This window comes from Mastomys coucha, unplaced genomic scaffold (genome assembly GCF_008632895.1).
Source record: "Mastomys coucha isolate ucsf_1 unplaced genomic scaffold, UCSF_Mcou_1 pScaffold3, whole genome shotgun sequence".
NCBI classification, from domain to species: Eukaryota; Metazoa; Chordata; class Mammalia; order Rodentia; family Muridae; genus Mastomys; species Mastomys coucha.
In genome coordinates this window covers 49,583,161-49,606,108 of record NW_022196909.1, presented here as the reverse complement: position 1 = coordinate 49,606,108, position 22,948 = coordinate 49,583,161, and the positions used below count along the sequence as shown (strand labels likewise).

General features: G+C 55.5%; 3 protein-coding genes across 11 annotated transcripts in view; all 3 read right to left on the bottom strand.

Moving 5' to 3' along the window:
- Window positions 1–1,496, bottom strand: part of Slc44a4 (solute carrier family 44 member 4) — a 15,403-nt gene extending 13,907 nt beyond the window's left edge. Inside the window, exon 1 of the mRNA XM_031348139.1 lies at window positions 1,427–1,496. Coding sequence (XP_031203999.1) covers window positions 1,427–1,460 — 34 coding nt within the window. The 5' untranslated portion in view covers window positions 1,461–1,496. The remainder of the gene's footprint in view (window positions 1–1,426) is intronic.
- Window positions 1,497–1,884: 388 nt separating this feature from the next.
- On the bottom strand, window positions 1,885–19,311 carry Ehmt2 (euchromatic histone lysine methyltransferase 2). Of its 9 annotated transcripts, none has more exons than XM_031348442.1 (28): window positions 19,250–19,311; window positions 18,537–18,603; window positions 18,213–18,419; window positions 17,839–18,095; window positions 13,769–13,850; window positions 13,647–13,684; window positions 13,398–13,553; window positions 10,653–10,790; window positions 10,454–10,568; window positions 10,199–10,300; window positions 9,852–10,000; window positions 9,618–9,761; window positions 9,303–9,538; window positions 9,040–9,222; window positions 8,852–8,934; window positions 8,457–8,563; window positions 8,244–8,366; window positions 8,037–8,138; window positions 7,610–7,714; window positions 7,342–7,496; window positions 7,095–7,262; window positions 4,880–5,024; window positions 4,663–4,740; window positions 4,234–4,349; window positions 4,047–4,133; window positions 3,278–3,356; window positions 2,936–3,111; window positions 1,885–2,298 (listed from the first exon to the last, which is right to left on the bottom strand). In XM_031348442.1, exons 1-28 carry the CDS (start codon window positions 19,289–19,291, stop codon window positions 2,118–2,120), a joined length of 3,621 nt encoding a protein of 1,206 aa, XP_031204302.1. In that variant the 5' UTR covers window positions 19,292–19,311; the 3' UTR covers window positions 1,885–2,117. The 9 variants fall into 9 exon arrangements, 8 of the variants coding, with proteins under 8 accessions (XP_031204302.1, XP_031204301.1, XP_031204303.1 ...); XM_031348441.1 differs by having other exon boundaries at window positions 8,852–8,964; window positions 19,250–19,306; XM_031348443.1 differs by lacking the exon at window positions 10,199–10,300.
- Window positions 19,312–20,390: 1,079 nt separating this feature from the next.
- On the bottom strand, window positions 20,391–22,885 carry Zbtb12 (zinc finger and BTB domain containing 12). Its single transcript, XM_031348455.1, has 2 exons — window positions 22,864–22,885; window positions 20,391–22,565 (listed from the first exon to the last, which is right to left on the bottom strand). Exon 2 carries the CDS (start codon window positions 22,543–22,545, stop codon window positions 21,166–21,168), a length of 1,380 nt encoding a protein of 459 aa, XP_031204315.1. The 5' UTR covers window positions 22,546–22,565; window positions 22,864–22,885; the 3' UTR covers window positions 20,391–21,165.
- Window positions 22,886–22,948: the final 63 nt, after the last annotated feature.

Genomic DNA, 22,948 nt, shown 5'->3' with positions numbered 1-22,948 from the left:
TAGACCCCCCACTTAGGCTACCACACGCTCTGTAGACCCCCCACTCAGGCTACCCCACGCTCTGTAGACCCCCCACTTAGGCTACCACACAGCTCTGGGTAGCCAGCCAGATAGACACCTGAGCCGGCCACTGTGGTTGTGGCCACGTCCTGTTCCTGGTCCTCCTTGAGTACACAGGGGAGGGGGTGGGGCCAGGCTGCCAGGGTCCTGGTGGACACTGAGGGGCAGCTCAGGGCCGGGCTAGCCTGGGGCAGGTATCTTCTTTCATGGGCATTCTGGACTCTGTCCCAGTTGGGCTTAAGACACAGGGTCAATGATTGACCCAAGGCTGTTCCAGGAAGTTTTCTGTGGCGTGCTCTGGCCATTACTCGTTCTCCTAGGGGACACCAGCCCCACCTAGAGGAGGCCCAACCCTCAGCCCTCTCTCTTCCCGGTCCAGTCTCATGCTTCTCAGGATTGGGGGGAAGGATTTCTAGGCCTTTACTTCAGCAGTTCTGGAAACAGGCTTCCTTGCTTTCTCTCTCCTCAGACCTCACCTTCCACACAGCCCTGGCCCCATTCCTTAAGGTGCTCCAGATAAACCAGTACACACACTTCCCAACTGAAACCTTACAGCAGGTGTCAGCTGTTTCTCTACCAGTCCTTAGACCCCACTCCTCACAGGCCCCAGCATCTCAGGGTCCCACCCCTCACTCTCACAAGAATTCCCTTAGTCCATGGTACCAGCCCCCTCCTCTCTGGGACTCTAGCAGGCAGACCCCAGCAGCTCAGGGTCCCAGGCCCTCCACCTCACAGGAATCCTAGCAGGTCATCCGCACAAGTTTGGGGTTCTAGCCCCCTACCCCTCCAAGGACTTTATTATTTCAGAGGCCCATCTCCCCAACTCTTCACAGACCCCAGGAGTCTCAGCTCCTGCCTTGTCACACGGTGTGGGTTGACAGACCCCTTCCCCAGCAGCCTGCGCCCCTTTGAGATCCAAAGTCTAAACGAGCTCTCCCAGCTCACAGGACCCCCAGCCTCAACTCTTGGAGGTTCTACAGCACAGGACACTGCTGGACCCTGAGTCCGGAGCTTCAGGACCCTAACCTGCTTCTAACCACACAGGCTTTGTTTGCCAGGGCTGTGCCCTCAGGGCCTACAGCCCAGGCCTGACTTCCCCGCACCTCGGGCCACACACAGACTCCACATACACGCCGGTCCCAGCTCCTGCTCATCCAGATTCCATTCAGTATGCAAGACCTTTCTGGCGCCTCAGACCATCCTCCCAGGACCGGATTCTGTCTCTTTTCCTTGACTCCTGTTTTCCTGTAGCCACTCCTCAGAGACCCAGGACTCCAGTTCCTCAGTCAGGATCCAACCTCAGCCACAGTGGCTGCAGAGCCCAGCCACCTCTCTCCAGAGCCCGGGCCTCTGCCCCCAGCCTTACCGTAAGCCTCGTTCTCATCCTGCTTTCTCCCCATGGCTCAGTCTCCGGAGTGATTGGAGCTAGGGAGACCTAGCCGCTCACCTGCCGCCGCCCCGCCCTCCCCTCCCCGACGTCACGGCCCCGCCCCTGCCTGTGGTCCTCCACAGTTCCTTTTCCAGATCTCAACTCTTGACCAGCCCAGGGGTACCGGGCCCCAGGAGCCGTGCTGGGTCTGCCACGGACCGCAGCAGGAAGGAACCGGAGTACTTTGATAAGAAAACACTGCACAATTATTCGGAGTACTTCAGCTGTGGCACACCCAAGCCTCTAGGTTGTGATTTGCTTTTCCTTAATCCCCTGTGGCCCATGGGTGCCCCGTAGCTCTTCTTTCCCACCAGGTGGCAGCCCACAGCCAGCTTCCCACCCACCTGTCCCCTCAGCCCCGCAGTCCTCGTCGTCCTGAAACAACCACCAGACGGTTTATTACCAAACCCCAACATTTATTGAGAACACAGAAAATCAGTTGGCAGAGGCCCAACTTCAATCAGCAAACTGAGGCCAGGCTCAGTGGAGTAGGCCAGCCCTGAAGTCACTCACACTCCCAGTGAGAAACCAGCTCTGGGAGAGGGGCCGGCGACCTTCCAGGCCTTACTGGGGTCTCTGACGGAGGAATGTCTGAAGGGCAGTGCCCTGGCCTGGATTTTAAGAGTCCTCAGGTGTTGATGGGGGGCAGGGAGCTGAGGTCAGGGAGCAGCTCCGGGTGGGGGTCCAGCCGGGCCAGACGGCTCTGCTCCAGGGCGATGGCCTCTGCTGAGTGCTTGCACTTCTCAGAGCCACACTGGCAGGTGAAATACTTGCTCTTGATGTCCCAGAATCGGTCACCATAGTCAAACCTGGCAGAGGAAACACAGGAGCTCTTGGCCCATGGATCCAGACAATCAAAACCCATCTCACAGAGCCTCAGGAGCCCCCTCTATGAGGGATGAAGGAGGCTCCACCACCTTCCATCCAGCCACTCCTCCAGATAGACTCCAGGTCCTGGCTGGCTCTGTCGACTCACTCCCGGAGCACTGTCCTAAATGCAGGCCTCCATGGGAGGTTGGCTGCAGCCTGCCTAGGGCCTAGCACACTTTCTAAGTACTCAACCATCTGGCCAACCCACCCTAGCCCCCACCCCTTTATTGTCTTCATTTTTAAGATAGGTTCTCTCTAGACAGGCCTGGTTGTCCTGCACCTCTCTACATAGCCCAGGCTGGCCTTGAATTTGTGGTTACTTCTGCCTCAAGCTTTCAAATGCTGGCATGACAGGCATGTGATACCACGGCAGCCTGGACTTCTCTTTTTGCTGTTTTTTTGACATAGGGTCTCATAATATATAGCCTAGACACTTTGTGATCCTCCTGCCTCAGCCTCCTGAGCGCTGCGATCATGAATGCATGTTCTCACACCTGTGTTGCAATGTTTTAACAAGCCCTCTAAGGGACACTTAAGAACACCAAAGGCTGGTCAGTCCCCTCAGGCTGCTCTCACCCCAGCTCCTCCCCAGTCCGGATGTCCCTGGAGCTGAAGAAGGCGATGCGTGGGAATCGCAGGTCTTGGTGCAGCATGAAGACCCGGACAGGGATGATGTTGGGGTCACACAGGTGGTTAATGAAGCGGCTGATGTTGCCATAGTAACGGGCATCAATGCAGTAAACCTCACCATCCTGGGGGTGGGGGACATAGTGTTCTTAATACTCACCTCTACCCACTCGCCTGGCTAGTTTTCCTGCAGTGACACCAGTCCCTCCACCCAGGGTTCCACTCCCAGGTGTCCCAGGTGGCTGCAGACAGCAGTCTTTGGTAGTAGAGGGCACAGGTGCTGCTTCCCACCTTGTTGTCTAAATCAAAGAGGTAAGAGTCATCCTCTCTCACGTCAGCCTCAGCATCAGAGATCAGCTCTCCCACATACCTATTGGACAGAAACTTCAGCTCTGTGTGTAAGCAGGGCTCCCGGCCCCACCTTCCATCTCAGTTCTCAGACCCCAGGGGAGGGATGCAGGACATGGTCCAGCCACTAGGGGTCCCCTGTGCAGGTGGACTGGCAGGTGTGAGGGTCTGTCCAGGTGGGGGTTGGGAGGAAAGAACCTGCATAGGCATGGTGGGTGGAAAGCTGCCAGGCTTAGACATGGGGAGGTGTGTGCACCAGGAACTATCACACAGGTGGTGGGCCTGGCACAGCTACATCAGCCATGAGGACGCCACATGTGGCTAGAAGAGGAACTGCCCAAGATAAGTGGTTGTCTGAGAAGTTAAGGGAACAGAGAAAGAAACAGGGCGGTCCTCGGAGCAGGTGAAGGGCTTCTCTGCTTCAGGCCACAGAGAACCTGGGTGGGTCTAAAGGCAGAGGGGGGAAGTGCACAGGAAGGAGCTACTCTCCACTTGACAGGTGAGACGAGCAAGGCTGAAACAGGTTAAATAAAGTGGCCTCCCGGGGCACGACAGAACATAGCTCAAACCCAGGTCTGCCTGCCACAGGCATGCTACATCTTGGCAGCGGGCAAGGAAAGGGGGGACATGACGTTTGGGTGGGTAGAGACATGCATGACGACGCGGAGCTCTGGAGGTCAGCAGAGGCCTCACGTCCTCAGAGTGCACTTACTCGCAGATGAACGTGCCCTGGGGGATGGTCTGCAAGGCTCGTACCCCCCAGCCCATCTTGGCGGTTCTGTAAAGCTGCAGCCGCACCCTAGAGGTGGAGAGGGAATCATACTGAGGGTGGGACACCTGGGAGGGCCCCAGGGGAGGGGAGGCGGAGGTGAGGCAGGGTGCCGGGGCGCGCGCCTCACTTGATGCCGCTCTGCACCACGCGGTTCTTGCAGCTTCTCCAGCAGGAGCATGCCTGGTTACACTCAAAGATCAGGGGGGGCTCGATCTTGTTAAACTCCTGGAGCAGCCGCCCGTCCTGGGGTGCGAGGGAGGGGACAGTGGTTTCTCTGTGGGGCCCATTTCAGCTGCCCCGGACCCAGAGGAGTCCACAGGAAACTCCACTCTGACCCCAGCCCAGAGCAGGAGAGCAAGGTGCAGAGAGTCTGCAGGCTGAGGTCAGAGACCAGGAAGTGTGCAGGCGGGCATCAGAGTCCATTTGCGTATACCCGAGCAGAGAGGCCCACTGCATTCCTGGCAGGGCATCAGGGCTTCCTGCTATACCCTGTGTCTCTCCCCAACAGAGCAGGGTCCTGGCTCCTTGGAGGGAGTGGCCAGGTGAGGACACGCACCTTGTCATACCAGCATCGGATGCTGAGCTGACCGCACAGGCAATTGGAGCTGGAGCAGTCATCCACACACGTGCAGTGCTGGGCCGGGGGAGAGTCAGTGTGAGGGGGTCATGTAAGGATGGTGGTGGTCCCAATGTGAGGGGGAGTCTTCATGCCCCCTACCCTGGTGTGGAGGCACTCCCACATCGGGCTCCCTCAGCATGGGCCTGTGCCTCACCTGCAGGTGGGTGATGTTGCGGTCAATGTTCATGGTGGACGTCTCACAGTTCTCAGAGATGTACTTATAGTCCTCTGGGCATGGCTCCCCATCCACACCATTGACGCAGGGGATGGGCACATTCTCATAGCCCCGGGCTACATCCCTACAGAAGGGGCAGATAAGGTTAAGGTAGGGGCCAGAGCCATTTCTGAAGGACTCCTTGGTGCAAGGGCACCTTTGATCCCAGCACATGCAGTGAGACTTTCTTGAAAACAAACAAACAAACAAAACACCAAAGATAGACACCAAGGAAAACAGTTCCAGCTAAGAACTAGGTATGTCCCAAACAGTGAGTGGCTTATTTTTGTTTCTTGGTGTAAGACTGCAGACTGAGCCCGACAACACTGCGTGTGTGAGGCCAATAAATACTCTCCGACTGAGGTACCTCTCTAGCCCCGACCTTTCTTCATTCTTTTGTGAGATACAGCATCATATAGCCCCGGCTGGCCCCAAACTGCAAGATAGCTGGGAATGACTTGGACTCTTGATTCTCCTGCCCTCACTCCCAAGTGCTAGGATGAGAGGTGTACGTCACCACCCTGCTGGACTCTGGATTTGTAAATTTTAGCTGGAGACTGAGTCTTGCTATACAATTACAATGCCCTAGCTGGCCCTAAATTATGAGCTTCCTGCCTCTGCCTCCATAGACGCTGTAAGGACAGACAGACACAGGCTAAAGTACTTGGCTGCACAGAACACACTTGTATTACAAACTTACCTATCTGCTCATCTGAAAAAATATTTTCTTTTTACATGTATGAATGTTTTGCCTGCACTTATGTGCCCCACATGCATGCTTGGTGCCCACAGAGGTCAGAGGCAGCATGGATCGTCTGGAACTGAAGTTACAGATGGTTTTGAGCCCCCCATGCGGGTGCTGGGAACTGAACCTGGGTCCTCCGCAATAGCAGCCAGTGCTTTAAATCACTGAGCCATCTCTCCAGACCTTCTGTGTTTGGATAGTCTCATTCTGTAGCCCTGACTATTCTGGAACTCAGTTCCACCTGCTATGCCTCCCAAGTGCTGATATTAAAGGTTAGAGTCCTTTCTGGGCATGATGATGCCTCCTTTAATCCCAGCACTCGGAGGCAGAAGCACAAGGGTCTCTGTGAGTTCGAGGACAGCCTGGTCTACAGAGTGAGATCCAGGACAGCCAGGGCTACATAGAGACAAAAACAAAACAAAACAAAAACAAAGAATGCCTCCTCCTCAAATTAAGACCACACTCCTGGTGCCTCCCACCCCCTCCTTTCCTGAGACAGCATCTCAGCGTGCAGCCCTAGAGCCCAGAGGTCAGCCTGCCTCTCCCTCAGAGCAGTGGGATTAAAGGTCGAAGCCACCACACTTGGCTTGAGAAGCTTCACTGCACATCTTTGTGTGCCTGTGTGGTGTGCACAGGATAGAATATGGATGTAAAGGTCAGAGGGCAACCTTCGGGAGGGAGCTCTCTCCTTCTGGTGGGTTCATGGCTTGAACTCGGAACGTACTTTCAGCAGCTGGGCCACCTCACACTAGCCTTGTGGTTGTTTGGGGGTTGGTTTGTTTTTCCCTTTCTGAGTCTCGTTATGTTACAAATGCTGCTCTCCAACACAACCCGCAGGCTCAAGAGGTCGGTCTTCCGCCTCAGCCTTCAGAGTAGGAGGGGTCACTGGTGACACCCGGCTCCTCTCTGAAATTCTTTGTTGTTTTTCGAGACAGGGTTTCTCTGTGTAGCCCTGGCTATCCTGGAACCCACTCTGTAGACCAGGCTGGCCTCGAACTTAGAAATCCACCTGCCTCTGCCTCCCCAGTGCTGGGACTAAAGGTGTGTGCTACCACTGACCGGCTCTCTCTTATCTGTGTGTCTGCCTCAAACTTGAAATCCTCCTGCCTCAGCCACCTCTAAGGCTTGGAAAACATGTCCTTTTCTTTCTCTTTTCAATTGTGTGTGAGTGTGTCATGCAGTGTGTCTGTAAGCCAAAGGACAACTTAGAGGAGTTGGTTTCTCCATGTGGATCCAGGGACTGAACTCTGTTAGGCTTGGCTGCAGGCTCCCTTGCCCACTGAGGGTCTCACTGGCTGAGTTCCTTATTTCCACCTCCCCTAGTGGCAAGATGATTCTAGAAATTCTTGGGGTGTCCTGTGTCTGGGAAGGGGCCGTGGCAGTGGGCACGGATGTCTGGGCTGCACTCACCGGCAGATGATCTTCTCCGTGCGGACAGCCCGGTTCCCTACCCCAAGCCTAAGCTTGCGATTGAGCTGTAGTGCAAACCACACATCGGATCGCTCTGGGGTCAGATCCCATGCCGTGTCTCCTTCTTTGTTCCGAAGCTCAGGGTTGGCTCCACGAGATAGGAACAACCTGAAGAGGGACAGAAGGCCTGGGTCAGAGCCTGGACTGTGGGGTGTGGGTGCCAGGGGTCGGGGAAGCTGGGGCTTACAGAACACAGTCATGGTAGCTCTCCCTGGCAGCTATGTGCAGGGGTGTGTCCCCGTGGTAGTTGACAGCATGGAGGTCACATTGGGCATTCAGGAGGACCTCCGCGATGGCGGCACTACCCGTGAAGGAGGCCCAGTGCAGGCAGATGTTTTCCTCCTGAGGAGGTGAGAGGCAGAGACTGGGTTGCAGGTGACACAATCCTTGAACTGAGCTCCCACTATGCACGGGTCCCGCTGCTACCCTCTGCTCAGCCCCCGAGTGCCCCTCACGTTGTCAGTCAGGGTGACGTCGGCACCCCGGGTCAGCAGCATGCGGATCACATCGATGTGCTTGTGCTCCGCAGCCCAGATGATGGGCGTCCAGCCCCCACTGTCCTGGTGGAGGGAAGGAGGAAGGCAATGAAGGCCCACACTGGCTGGCCAGAAAACAGGAACTCAGGGGCCCTTCTGGAAACAGCCAAAGCCAGAGAATGGGGTATTCCACAGATGTACACTCCACCCACACATGCTCACTGGGGACCTCACTGGACACGCTCAGAGTAAGAGGAGGGACTCCTCTTACATGAACTAAGATAACGAGGGAACCAACGAGGGTAGTGGGGGAGGGTCAGGCCAGCTGAGAAAGAAGTGGGGTCCAAAGCCCAGGGGACAGCCAGCCAAGGAAGCTGTGTGAGGGAAGGGCAGCCAAGCCGCTCACCTGGGCATTGACGTCCACCTGCCCTGTGCTCAGTAGCAGGCTGACCATTTCCAAGTTCCCAATTTTGGCTGCATGATGTAGACAGGTGGAGCCATCCTCTTCCTGAGGGAAACACGAGCCAGTGAACCCTTCAGCTGGCGCCCGTGCCCAGGTAGCCCTTCCGCCCCTCACCGCCTGGCCCTGCCTCTCCCCAGCTCCATCCCGCACCTTGCTGTAGACACAGCCACCTAACTGCACCATGTAGCGTGCCACCTCCAGGTGGTTGTTCACCACGGCCTCCATCAGTGGTGTACGTTGTTGCTTATCTACGGCATTGATGTTGGCTCCTGCCTGTGAGGAGGAGCGTGAAGGCTGGCACCAGGAACAGAGGATGCTGGGGAGGAGTGGGGAATGGAGTGGGGAAGGGCTGTGATGACTGACCTGCAGCAGCACATGACAGATCTCTACGGACCCCTTCTGGGCGGCTGCGTGCAGGGGCGTACGCTTGCTCTGCTGGTCACTCTGGAAGTTGGGGTCCAGGTTGTCTACTGCAGGCACAGATGAGACAAAGGTAAGAGAACTGGCCGTGGGACAGCCCTACGTCAAGGGAGGCTTCCCAGGACTCCCCAGTAGGCAAGTGGTGCCCGCCCCTCGGTACTACCCTCTGCTAGAGGAGCACTCAGCCTCCGTGCCAGGAAAGCTTATGAGTTACGCTCTGGGTCAGTACCCATCACCAACAGGTTACCACCACAGCCATCACCCAGGGTCACGTGACCTTCCGCACTACATACACGGCCCTTGGGCCTTAGTTCCTCGGTGTGGGATTAGATACTTACGAAGCATAAGGATCACCTTCTGTAGCTCTCCCTGCTTCACTGACAGGTACAGCTGCCGTGGGTGGAAGCGCAGCTTCTTCCGCCTGTCAGGGGACGGAGGGGGAGAAGGTGTGCTGCTCAGATTTAAGTACCGACAGCAACGCCTGCATCCCTGGCCCAGTCGCACCCTGAAAACAGCACAAACTCACCTCTCAGACTCCTGGATGACTAAGGCTTTTTCCAGGGCTTCCCTGCCTGGCCCTGGGGGCAGACCCACAGCTGAGAGGCAGCCCCCATTAGGCAGAGTCAGCGAAGGCCCTGAGCTGTCGATGGTGTCGGCCAGGGGATCACAGGGCGGGCGCCTCGGCTCTCCGTGCCCTCGCATTCGGGCGCTGTGGAAGAAGGTTCTGAGGTCTGGGGCAAGGGAAGTTAGATAGGCAACAGGCTGGTGGTGGTGGGGAGAGGCCAATACCTGGGCTGGGAGGTATCCGCTCGCCCTGGGGCGTCGTGTGCCAGGGGTGGCGGAGCAGGAGCTGCAGTGCCAACTGGGGGGGTTCCCCCATCGCCCCGAGGAATGGTCACCTCCTGAGCCTCTGAGGCGTCCTCTCCACAGTGGGGACAGAAGACCATGCCATTGAGCTGGGATACACAGGCCTTGTGGAAGCGGTGAGCTACACGGAAGTCGGGGTGGCATTCCAGGAAAGTACCCTGGGGAAGGGAGAGGCACCAGTCAAGCCCTTGAGCTCTCGTGCTGGCCAGGCTGCCCATCTACCCAATGGTCACTCACCGCTGTGCAGAAGTAGCCACAGCCCGGGCAGCAATGGTGCTTGACCATGCGGGCTCGATGGGCCTCACAGAGTACCATCAGTGCCACGCGGCTAGACGGCCGCATGGTCTCCCGTTTGAGGATGGCAGCATTGCAGCCCAGCAGCTAGGGGTGAAGGAAGGGGAGGCGGTTAGGGTGAGGCCAGGGCCCAGGCTAGCTCACCCTGGTCCTCCTAATAGCAGCACCCAGACCTACTTCTCCATCCACACTCTCTGTGGCCATGCACTTGTGCCCTGCTCTCTCGCTGATGCGGTCAATCTTGGGTGCCTCCATGCGGCAGCTGCAGAGGGGCAACTCCTCAAACCCGCGCTCCGTCTCCAGCGAAGAAGTGTCATTGGAGACCCCTTAGACAAGAAGAGACAGCGATGACGGAGGCCTTGCCCCTCACCCATTGGAAGGGTCCCCTCCTTCCCGCCCAGCCACCCTTTCATGTTCTAGAACCCCAAAGCCTGGCACGGACACCCCAGCTCTGGCATGGTTTCCCTCCACCCCCATGGGCACCCCCTGGTGGCTCCCTGTCCCGGCAGTTGGCAATCAATTACCAGCGTGGTTGGGGGAGAGGGTCCCCTCGCTGGGCAGCTCCAGGGACCCCAGAGGAACCTCCATGTACTCACTGGGCCCTGAGGAACCCACACCATTCACTCCTGACACAGAGACAGAGAGAGTGAGAGTGGGGGCTCGTGGGGCCTGGGCGCGTGCGCACATGCGGTCTACACAGTGAACATGCACGAGCATGCGAGTGTGTACTGCTCTCTGGGGCCAGAGGAGGGGACCCGAGAGCCCAGGAGCCTTCTTACCTCTTGGCTCCTTGGCCCTCGGAGGCTCTCGTTTCCGCCGTTTCCTAGATGGCTTCACCCACGGGCTATCTTTCCGCCATTTCTTCTTGGCCTTGCGTCGGCCACTAGAGCCGCTCTGTGGAAGAGGGAGATTCAAGAGCTCTCCTCCGGGCTCAGAACAGCTCCCCACTCCTCCAGGTAGGCCAGTCTCTGTTCTTACCCTGTCTGACTGATTGCCTGATTCCTCATCTTCCTCTTCCTCCTCTTCTTCTTCTTCTTCCTCCTCCTCCTCCTCTTCTTCTTCCTCTTCCTCCTCCTCCTCCTCACTCAACTGTTCAGCTAGAGCTTCAACTTCAGACTGAAAGAGAAAAATCAGGCTGGGACACCAGCAAAGTGCAGCTATCTCAGTGAATCCTGAGTTCCCATATCGTTACCACCCCTACCACGGAAAGCTCCAGGTGGTGGATGTGGGCAGGAGGCAGGAAAGGACTGGACAGGGACAGAGGCACAGAACGCCACACAGCAGTGAAAAGGGCTGGGCAGGGACAGAGGCACAGAACGCCACACAGCAGTGAAAAGGGTTGGTTTTAGGAAACACACAGACAAGATTACCCACAGCGACAAAGCCACTCTACGAAAAGCTAATGAGGTGCTCTCTAACGAAGGAGTCAGGCCGCCATCACTGGAAACCACAGGTCCATTGGCAAAGTTTATTTTGTTTGTTTGTTTGGACACAGGGCCTCACGAGGTAGTCCTGGTCACTACCTGGAACTCACAGAGACTCTACACGTCTGCCTCTGGAGTGTGGCAGCATTTACCAGTAAAAAAAATGAGCAAACGCACAGCTTCCAATGACAGGCAATAGGAAAGAGGCACCAGTACCCACTTCCACATTTTCTTCTCCCCAAAAAATCAAAAACAAAAAGCAGAAGCAAGCACCAGATGTGTTGGTACCCGCCTGTAGTCCAAACACGTGGGAGACAGAAGCAAGAAGATCAGAAGCTCAGGAGCTGGGGCTGGAGAGATGGCTTGCAAGATGTCTTGCAAAGGACCTGGGTTCAACTCCCAGCACCCAAATGGTGGCTCGCAACTGTCTGTAACTCTGGTCCCAGAGCATCAATGCTCTTCTGACTTCTAAGGGCAAGAGACATGTATGCAGTGCAATACACACACGGGAAAACACTCATAAACATTAAGAAGCAACCCAGGGGCTGGAGAGATGGCTCAGCGGGTAAGAGCACTGACTGCTCTTCCAAAGGTCCTGAGTTCAAATCCCAGCAACCACATGGTGGCTCACAACCATCCGTAATGAGATCTGAAGCCCTCTCCTGGTGTGTCTGAAGACAGCTACAGTGTACTCATATACATAAAATAAATAAATCTTTGGGCCAGATCGAGCAGAGGTCCTAAGTTCAATTCCCAGCAACCACATGATGGCTCACAAGCATAAAATAAATAAATAAACCTTAAAAAAAAAAAAGCCACCCAGAAGCTCAGGGTCGTCCCTGCCTATGTAGCAGGTTTGAGGGCAGCCTGGGTTACCTGACTGTACCCTGAGACAAATAGCTACGACCTTGAAGGGACTCCCACTTGTAGAACAGCGAACAGCTTAATCAGCTCACAAGAGGCAGGTGATGTACAAGTTCACACCTGAGCTATGAAGTGAGACTGTCTCAAGCCCCATCTCCCTTTAGAAAAAGCACGCCTTTAATCCCAGCACTTGGAAGTCAGAGGCAGGTGGATTTCTGGGTTCAAGGCCAGCCTGGTCTACAGAGTGAGTTCCAGGACAGCCAGGGCTACATGAGAAACCCTGTCTTGAAAACCAAAAACAAACAAAAAACAGGAAAGGAAAAGAAAGTCTTAAGGTAGCTAAGGCTATGGAGGAAGCCCTTACCTCAAAAAAAAGTAAGAAAAGACTGGCAGACAGACAGGCATGATTCTACTCAACTTAATCCTAGCATTCAAGAGGCAAAGGCAGAAAAAGGCAGAGGGATCTCTTTGAGTTCGACGCTAGCCAGGACTACATACTGGGACCCTGTCTCAAAACACAAACCAAAACCCACTGCAAGGAGTGAGTTAAGGCAGGGCTACTCCGAGTAACCTAGTAAAGGACAAGGTCTGAAATAATGTAACAGCAGCCCAGTGCTCCTGCTTGCTCACCACTCGAGGCCTTGAGCTTAATCCCCAAATCGGCAAAAATAAAGCAGAGGCCTGTTTGGAACTGCAAAGAGAAGTTGCTTGCACACAAACACGACCCCAGACTCGCTCTGCAGTGCGTGCGGTGGGCAGCTGAGTGCTGGGGCTCACTGGTCCCTTTTCTGTTCAGTGGAAAGTTTCCACGCAGTGTTAAACAAAAGGCAAACCCGAAGGATGGGGAGCTGGGTGGACGAGTATGGTACCTCCACTGCAGTGTAAGATCTGAGGGATCCCCAGGCTTCACAGAGAAAAGCCGGGCGCTCAGACACAGCAGAGCTTGCTCAGCATGCAGGGCTGACTTCTGTACTTGCCAAGCCCCAGGTTCAACCTCAGTCCCTGGGGAAACACACTGAAAGCTCAAACCCTCAAACTGTTAAAAGAGATTAAAATCCCCAGGGCTACACTGCAGAGAACCGAGCCTGAGATGCCCTCCTCTAACCCCAGGATGTGTGCGCACCCACCTACCCACCCATGGCACTACGTGCCTTTCATCCCAAAACTAAAAGAGGCAAAGGCAGGCAGATTTCTAGGAATTTGAGGCTAGCTTGGCCTACTAGGGAGACCCTGCAAACAAACAAAACCAGCCGAAGGCAAACAACACAGAGGGGGCAAACAAGGCAGGGAGGAGGCTGTCTTGGAGTGAGAGGACCAGAGAGGAGATGAGGGGCACAAGAAAGGGTTGCAGACAACACAGGGCGGTGTGCTAGAGCTTTAAAGGGAAAGGACAGACTGAACAGGGAAGCTTGAGAAGAGCACACCAGCAGCACACCTTGCTGTCAGAGTCCACCCGCTCATCCACAGAGTACGCGTCATAGTACAGGCTGAAGTCATCGCCCACCACCGTCTCCCACTCCTCCAGAGGCCTGGGCTCCCCCTTCTCCAGGATCACATCTCCTGAGCCACCGGCAGAGCCCAAGTCCTCGGACTAGAAAAAGATTACAAAGTCTGAGGCTCCCGGCTCCGGCCCGTAAACTCTCCCCCATCCCCCACGCCCTCCAGGTCTTCCTCTCCAGCTCACCAGGCTGCCAGAGTTCAACTTCCTCCTTTTGGCCACATCTGGAAAGACAGAAAAGTGAGGACTCAACTCTTAACTCCTGGGACAGACTGCGCCAAGCCACCTGGACTGTAGAGGTGACTGACCTGAAGCCACCTTCCCCAGATGCATGTCATCGCTCATGCGGAAATGCTGAACTTCAGGGGGCCGCTTCTCAGGGACTGGAGGCTGCAGCGGGAAGGAACAAAAGTCTCAGTCAGAATGCTACTCACTCAGGCGAGGTGTGCTGGGTTACACCTTTCATGCCAGCACTCTGGGGGGCAGGCAGAGCGGAGTCCCAGGCCAGCTAGTGAGTGAGACCCTGCCTCAAAAACAACACCCAACAACAAAAAGGGAACCTGGATACACACAACATGGAGGAAACCCGAGGACGCGGTGCTAAGTGAAACAAGTGAGCTACCAAATAAAAGGTACGGGTCGGCTCCCTCAGCCTAGGGCCCAGGTGGGAGCATTGCGACTAGCTATACCTCAAAAGTGATACCGAAGGACTGGAGAGATGGCTCAGCAGTTAGGAGCACCAACTGTTCTTCCAGAGGTCCTGAGTTTAATTCCCAGCAACCACATGGTGGCTCACAGCCATCTGTAATGGGATCTGACGCCCTCTTCTGGTGTGTCTGAAGACAGCTACAGTGTACTTATATGTAATAATAAATAAATTGTTGGACTGGAGGGAGAAGAGGCCTTAAATTCAATTCCTAACAACCACATGGTGGCTCACAGCCATCTGTAATGGGATCTGACGCCCTCTTCTGGTGTGTCTGAGGAGAGCTACAGTGTACTTATTTATAATATTAAAAAAAAAACAAAAACAACAAAAAACACTTTTAAAAAATGCTACCAGAAGCTGTGAGGACCAATCAGCAGTTCATGGCGTTGGCAGCCAAGCCCGGTGAACTGAATCTATTTCCCGAGACCCAGATGGTGAGAGAGCCTCCCGTACTTCTCTTTTACTGTTGCGGTTGGTTTTTCGAGACATGGTTTCTCTGTGTAGCCCTGGCTGTCCTGGAACTCACTCTGTAGATCAGGCTGGCCTCGAACTCAGAAATCTGCCTGCCTCTGCCTCCCAAGTGCTGGGATTAAAGGTGTGTGCCACCACCGCCCGGCCCTGTTGGTGTTTTTTTTTTTTTTGAGGCAGGGTGTTACACTTCACAAGGTAGATCACTCTGTCCCAAACCTCACAGAGATCTTCTGGTTTCTGCCTCCCAAATGCTGGAGTTAAAGGTATATATCACTGCTCCCGGCTAAATTTAATTAAAAAAAAAAAAATCTCTTAACAAATGGATATAAGAAAACATGGATAGAAACCCACGGGTCTCGGATGTAGAGGCAAATTATGTATGCTTATTTGTAAGTCTGCATGAGTTCGCGCGCTCTGTGTGTACAGGAGCCTTTGAGGCGCGGGGAGGGGGGAGGGGAAGGCATTCAATCCCTCGAGACTGAAGTTACAGGTGGCTGTGAGCTGCCAGATCACAGAGGTCTTTTTTTTTTTTTAAGATTTACATATTTACTTATTTGTTTATTATATATATATGAGTACCAGAAGAGGACGTCAGATCTCATTACAGATGGTTGTGAGCTACCACGTGGTTGCTGGGACTTGAACTCAGGACCTCTGGAAAAGCCGTCAGTGCTCTTAACCGCTGAGCCATCTCTCCAGCCCTAAACCAGAACTCTATACAGGACTACAAAAATTGTGCCTATACTGAACAGTCTTTAAACTACTGGTACAGACATTTAAGTGTTCTTGACCACTAGTCACAGAGCTAAAACATTTAAAAACTGTCGTAAAAAAAAAACCAAAAAAAAAAACCCAACAATTAAAAAGAGACCAGCGGGCCAGCAAGAGGGCTCAGTGGGCAGGGGTGCTTGCTGTGCAAACCCTTAAACCTGAGTCCGATTCCTAGACCCCATGGAAAGGTAGAAGAGACCAGGCTCCATGAACATGTCCTCTACCACACCCCCCATTACACATACACACTTAAAATATTTTTCTTTCAAGACAAGGTTTCCCTGTGTAGCCTTGGCTGCCCTGGAACTCACTATGTAGACCTGGCTATCCAAGGAACTATGTATACTATAACTAGGCTGGCCTTGAACTCAAGAGATCCGCCTGCCTCTGCCTCCCAAATTCTGGGATTAAAGGTGTGAGCCAGTACTGCCCAGCAACAGATAAAAACTTAAACGTTGTGCTCATACAGGAGTCTTTAAACCACTGACAAAGACATTAGCTAGTCATCTGTACCGCATCCCTAAGGAAGACCCCATGTAAGTCACATGCAAATGCTGATTGCTTAGCTGATGCAGAATTTAAGACATCTACCTGGCTCTCATAATTTTATATGAGCGGCCTGAGCAAACACAGACTTCTGTATCCCAGGAGAACGGTCACACCATGATGAGGTAATCAACTTCCCAGAAACAGAAACCAAGAGCAGCCAGAGAGGCAGCTCAGTGGGTAAGAGCTGTTGCTGCTCATTGGAGGACCCAGGTTCGGTTCCCAGCACTGAACAATGCTGCTCAAAATCCCTTCACACTCAAGGTCCACACACTGCCCCCTCGCCTTGAAGGGTACCAGTCCTACAAGGTGGTACACAGACACACGTGCAGGTAAAACACCCATAAGCATAAAATAAAAGGTTTTTTTTTTTTTTGGTTTTTCAAGACAGGGTTTCTCTGTGTAGCCCTGGCTGTCCTGGAACTCACTCCGTAGACCAACCAGGCTGGCCTTGAACTCAGAAATCCGCCTGCCTCTGCCTCCCAAGTGCTGGGACTAAAGGTGTGCACCAACACTGCCCGGCAATAAAATAGTTTTAAAAAAGAAAAAGTAAAGAAAAAAAATTAAATGTAAAAGCTGGGTGTGGTGGATCATAGCAAATTCAGTCAGGCCATGCTACAGGAGGCCATCTCAAAAACAGAAAAAACCAAGAGCTGATGAAGCTGGGCAGTGGTGGTGCACGCCTTTAATCCCAGCACTTGGGAGGCAGAGTCAGGCGATTTCTGAGTTCGAGGCTAGCCTGGTCTACAGAGTAAATTCCAGGACAGCCAGGGCTACACAGACAAACCCTGTCTTAAAAAAACCAAAACCAAAACAAAACAAAACAAACAAACAAACAAACAAACAAACAAAAAAAAAACAAGGGCTGATGAGAAGGCTCAGTGGTTAAGAGCACTGACTGCTCTTCCAGAGGTCCTGAGTTCAATTCCCAGCAACCACATGGTTGCTCACAACCATCTGTAATGGGATCTGATGCCCTCTTCTGGTACGTCTGAAGAGAGCAATAGTGTACTCATATGCATAAATAAATCTTAAGAAAACAAAACAAAACAAATAAAAGGCAGGTGTGTAGTATACACCTTCAACCCCAGGATGTGGGAGACAGAGCAAGGTGGAACTCTGTGAGTTAAAGGCCAGCCTAGTCTACACAGTGAGAACCTGTTACACACACACACCAAAACTCCCTAAATCAAAATACAACCCTTTAAAACAAACAACAAAAACAACAACAACAAAAACAAGACCCAGAGGAAGGCTACACAAGCTATACGTAAGGTGACTCAGGAGCCCTTAAAACCTTGTCATAATTTTGATTCCTGGGTTCTTGTCACCCCCATTCTGTCACTATGTGGCCTTCCCAGGAAAGAGTTCCTAGTAAAAACTTCATCTGGTTTGAGACTGGTCTCAAAGTAGGGATTTAAAAAAACAAAACAAAACAAAAAACAACCTCCCTAAGCATTTGTTCAGAGGCAAAAATAAAACAAAAACCTCAAAACAAACAAACAAACAAACCCAAACAAAAACCCCCAAACTGCGAAGGCTGATCCTGCCTGGTCGTTTGTGTAATTAGGACAATAACTATATAATTAACTCTACATCTGTCAGTCTCCTCGGCAGACCACCCCTCCCCCAAGAACACAAACTCCAGGAAGCCGACAATTACTCTGCTTGCAGAAGCCCAGCCCAACAGCTGACACTTGGTAGCCTATTGGTAAATTCGAAAAAAAAAAAAATCTGAATACAAGAGGTCTAAGGCTAAATCCCGGAAGGGGAAAAAAAAAAAAAACCAAAACACTAAGCCACCAACAAAAACAAAACAAAACAAAAAAATCTCACCCAGGGACTCCCCAAGTCTCTCCACCCCAGCTTCCACACTCTCACCTGTCCGTTGCTAGGTTTGGACATGGTTTTCCGGGCTCGGTGTACTTTGGGCTGCTCCTCCTGGCCGGCAGTTGTTGCCGGAGGGGGTTCAGGCCCAGCTGTTGCAGCTCCCTGGGCCCCGGGCATGCTCAACAGCCTCATGGCCAAACTCTGGACCGAGGGGGGCGACTTCCCTGCCCCTGTCATTGACATTTTGGCCCGACTGGGACAGGCACCCCCCTTGCTGGGGGAAGAGGGGAATGACTTTGTGGCATGGCCTAGAAAAGAGGCAGGCAGACGGGGGGGGGGGGGGGGGGGGGGGGGGGGGTGCGGGGTAAGCAGGCACGCAGAAGGCCCCTTTGCGCCCCCCTCTCCCGCTCTCCCCGGTCTCTCACCCAGCAGGATTCGACCCCCATCCCCCTCCAGGTTCTCGGGTTCGTCCCCGATGAGTGGCGTGGCCCCGACAGGGGTGTCAGCCCCCTCATCGCCGACGGTGACAGTGACAGAGGCCGGAGAGGAGGGGCCGGCAGGCTCCAAGGAGTCGGGGCTGGCCTTGGGAAGGGTCTCCTCACTAGGAGGGGTGTCCCCCAAAGAGCCGTGAACTGTCGGGGAGGGGGAAAGAGAAAAAAGTTCAGGGCTGGGAAAGCTCCCGGGATCCCGCGTTGGGGGTGGGGAGGGTGGAGGTCCGGCCGGTCGGGCCTTGCTCCGGCCGCACTCACCTCTCTCGGCCGCTCCTCGGGGCTCCTTCTCCAGCAGCAGCGCCCCCATCTCCGCGGGGGCCTCCCCCTGGGAGGGGACACAAGCAACCGGGGGGCCGGTCAGCCCGGCGGGCAGCTGGGGGGCCCAGGACGCCTGGGCCCGGGGCAGCGAGAGCAGGCTTCGGGGCCTACCTCGTCCCCGGTGGGCGCCCCCCCGGCCGCGGCCGCGGCCGCCCGTGGGGGCCGCACGCCCCCGCCCCCGGGCCCGCATCAGCCCCCTCCCTCTCGGCAGACCCCGCATCTCTGGGGCCGGGAGCAGAGGAGGGGGAGGGGGCGGGGCCTCCGCGCCCCGGCCCCGCCCCCTCCTCCCGGCTGCACGCGCCGCTCCCCCTTTGTCCCCCAGGCCGCGGGGACCCCGGCCACCAACCCCTGCAACGCCCGCTGCGCCCCAGCCCGGCGGACGGCCCCGCGTGCCCCTCCCGCGAGCTCCCGGGGTCGCGGCGCCCACCGCCCACGCAGGGGCGGCGGGCGGCGGCACGTGCGACTCGGCGCCCACTCCCCCCACCTCCCACCCCCTGGTCCCCTCATCCGCCCCCGGGGTTGGCCCCCCGGTCTGCTGCGAGTTCGGCTCGGGCCCCCCGGCCCCGTTGCACCCCCGGAGCATTGCGCGAGTGCGCGCTTCCCCCGGGCGCGCGCGCGGGCATGCACCCGCCTCTCCCCCTCCCCTTCCGCACCTCGGCGGCCGCCGCCGCAGCAGCTCCCGCCGCCGCCGCCATCGCCGCTTGCGCGGGGGGCCGAGCCGGCGCGCGGCCGCCCCGGGTCACGTGGACGAGGAGGGAGGGCGACAAGACGCCTTAAAGGAGCCGCGGCGGGCCTCTGGGCCATTTTTGCCCCCCAGAATGGCCCTGGAGGTCCCGAGCTGGGGGCTGGAGGGGAGAGCGCGTTCGCTCCTAGCCTCGGCTCCGCCGGGAGCAAGGGTGAGGCCCGGCTGGGCTGTGGCTTCCCTGTCCCCGCCCGGTTTGGGGAACACGTGGAGCCTGAGCCTGGGCAGCTGCCGCGTGTCTCTTTCCAGACAGTTGTGGACTCTAGTGCGCAAGAAGGGGCGCGACAGAGACTCACGGAAGACACCGTGACTGCTGGGTCAGTGTGCTTTTGAAAATCTGGGGGAAATGGCTCCTGTCGCGCCAGAGATGCCAATTGAATGCAGCGGGGGACCGGAGGGCGACTGCAGTCTATTGACAGGAACTATTTCTGCCCAAACACTTCTCCATTGGGGTGGGGGAATTGGGGGGGGGGGGGTCGTGGTCCAGTTGACAGCTTCAGGGTGAATGGTAGGCACAGTAAGTAGACAACCCTGAACACTATGGAGGGCTCCATCCCCATCCAGGCATGAAGTCCTGGCCGAAGTTTGGAGACGCGTGTATGGTTGCACACACAATGTTGGACAGACAGGTACTTAGGTTACTGGGCCCGAGGCCAACTCAGCGTCTTATGGTAACTGTAGTCCTCTCTGGATTTTAAAAAAACTTTTCAGAGCTTCCTGGGAATTGTAGTCTTCTAGGTAATCGAATGGAAGTTTAGGTGGTATTTCAACTTTTCTTAAAACATGAACAATAATATTCAACAGATGCCCGCTGGCCATCTCTGTGGGTTTCACTGGCCACCTGTGGTCCACGGCTTGCGCAGCCACCAAACCCCACGTGGCCTATGCCAGGCTGCCAATCACTTGAGTGATAAAGTTTCTGCCTAGGTGTTTGGGCGTGTTCCTAGTCTCTCCTTTTGGCATAGGGCTGCAGTTGTTAGCGCTGGGACAATCTATGGTGGGTCGTCACACACATGCAGTTGCCAGAAAATAAAAGAAAAAAAAATGTCGTGTTTTTTTGTTTTGTTTATTTTTGTGGAAAACAAAAACTAAAACCCCAAACTCCAGAAAAAATCCTAAAAAATACGTTTTCTTAAAAAATACTGTATAAGTCTCTACTCCTCTCCCTCCCCCCCCAACAGCCCTCCTGTGTCCTTTTTCCTAAGTGCCCTGCCCCCCACCCCTCCGCTACTCAACTGTTCTCCTACTGTACCCTAATGTCTCATTACCTACCCAGGTTGCCCACCCTGTCCTCTTACCTGGCACATATCCTTTTCTTTCACTTCCAGTGAGCCTTGTGCCTACTTTCCCACTTCCCCAGCATGCAAGAATCGCCTCCCTTTCTTTTTCTAGGGCTTCATACATGTGTCGCCCTCCGCTCCCTTCTCCCTGTGATCTATCCTAACCAGGAGCCCATAAGCTGCATCCTGGCAATCCCCCTACAGTTCCCACCCCCACCCCACCTCACCTCAAGAACCGCTAGACTCCTCCCCCAAGCCAGCTTTAGCCAGGAAAGAGCTGCTCTACAATACTTCCATCTTTGTTTTGTTTTTCTCCTTCCTCCACATGGTTTATGCACCTCTTCAAAAAAAGAAATCTTTCTTTGGGACCCCACCTTCTCTCAGCCTCGTCAACCCTGTCTCCCGCTCCATCTTTTTTCTTCTGCTGTTTTGAGGCATGGTCTCTCTCCAATCTTCCTCCCTCAAAATGTATGCCTGCCCCCAAGCCCCTCCCCTCCCCAATTCCGCCGGGCCCAGGAACCTCCCCCCTCCCCAGCCTCTTGGCCCTTCAGCGGATGAGGACATTGATCTCAGCCACACCAGCTTCCAGCACATTCTCGGCCGTGGTTTTACCATGCTGCTCTTTGAGGTGCCGCCTGATGGCGGGCTTGTGGGCAAAGCGCACGTCACAGTAGGAGCATCTGTAGGGCCGGGCTCCTGAGTGCAGGTTGAGGTGATCGTGCAGCGTGGACTTCTGAGTAAAGCACTTGCCGCAGATGCCACACGAATGTGACTTGACGCCACGGTGGACGTTCATGTGGCGGTTGAGGTTGCTACTGTGGTTGAACTGCTTGCCGCAGCGAGGGCACATGAAGATGAAGTGTTGTGCACGCATGTGGAAGACCAGCTTCTCCACGCCCTGGAACACTTCCGGGCATTTGGTACATTTGATGTTCTTTAAGGGGTTTCCACTTGAGAAGCCCCCAGGCAGAGGTCCCCGGCTGCCCCCTGCCCCCAGACTGCCCCCCGCCCCCCGGGCAGCCATGGCCACCGCTGCTGCTTCCACTAGGCCCGAGGTGGCCCCCACACTGGCCCGGCCTCCTGGGATCAACAACAGGCCTTCCCCTTCGGCGTCCTCTGACAGGCTGTAGCAGGCCTTCACCACACCTTGCGGTGGGGTAACAGTGTTGGGGGCCACGCTACTCTGGGCCAGCTCTCCCAGGTGGCTGCTCACAGAGGCTCCGATCCCCAGACCCCCTGCTAGGCCTCCAGGGGGTTTGAGCCGGTGTGCCACTTCTAGGGCGGACTCCACCTTGACGATGCAGATGTCGGAAACATCTTCATCCTCATCCTCGTCCTCCTCTTCCGCCTTCAGCTCTAGGTCCTCGTCCAGCGGAAACTCCAGCTTCACCGGTCGCAGGAGCGGAGGGGGTAGAGGAGGTGGCGGTGGGGGTTTTGGAGCTGGCTTTGGGGTCCTGGCTGGAGGGAGGAGGGACTTGGTGGCACCGACACTGCTCAGGAGGCTAGCCTCGCTGACCCCATCTTCTTTAAGGCCTATTTTGGGCTCAATGAACTGGCTAAGGGCGTTCCGGCACTTCTCCACCACGTGCTCCATTTGCAGGTAGGAGGCCGCGGTCAGGTAGTTCACGATGTCCCTGACTGCGAACTCCAGGGCGCCCGTGTAGCAAGAGAGGAGCAAGTCCGCCACAATGCGTGCGCTGTGCATCAGGGAGACCTGCAGCTCAGAACTGGGGTTCAGCAAGAACTGGTCCCGGAGGAACGGTGAGCAGGCAGCCAGGATGACCTTGTGGCCACGGAATTTGAGGCTGTCGGCCACGATGGTCACATCACAGAACCGCTCCTCTGCACGGAGCTGGTTCATGTTCCGCAACGTTGCGGCCTCGTGGCCAGGCAGCTGGAAGCGCAGGACTTCCACCCCAGAGGCCATTGTGGCGGGAGTGGACTGCCCTGGGTGGGAAGGAAACGGGTCAGAGACAAAGGTCTCTGGCTGTCGGAGGCCAAGGCTCCAGACCCCTCAACCCTACCTCCCTAGTCTTGGCGCGCCTCCCTCAGTTTCCCCAATTCCAAGGAGGCGCGGTCCCTCCGAGGAGGGAGGCGTGGTTCCCGGGGGCGGGGCAGCGGCGTCCACACCCCCCAGTCCCGCGGCCCGCGCGCCCATGGGAGAATGGATAAAGGGGTGGATGGGGGGGAAAAAACCCAGAGGATTGCAATTCTTGGGTGGCCCCCGGTCGCAGGCTCTCCTCACCCGCCTCGCTCTAGCCTGGGCCGCGCTGTTGTGAGTCCCCCCCCCTTTCACGTCCTCCCACCGCCCCGGACAGGTCGTGCACGCC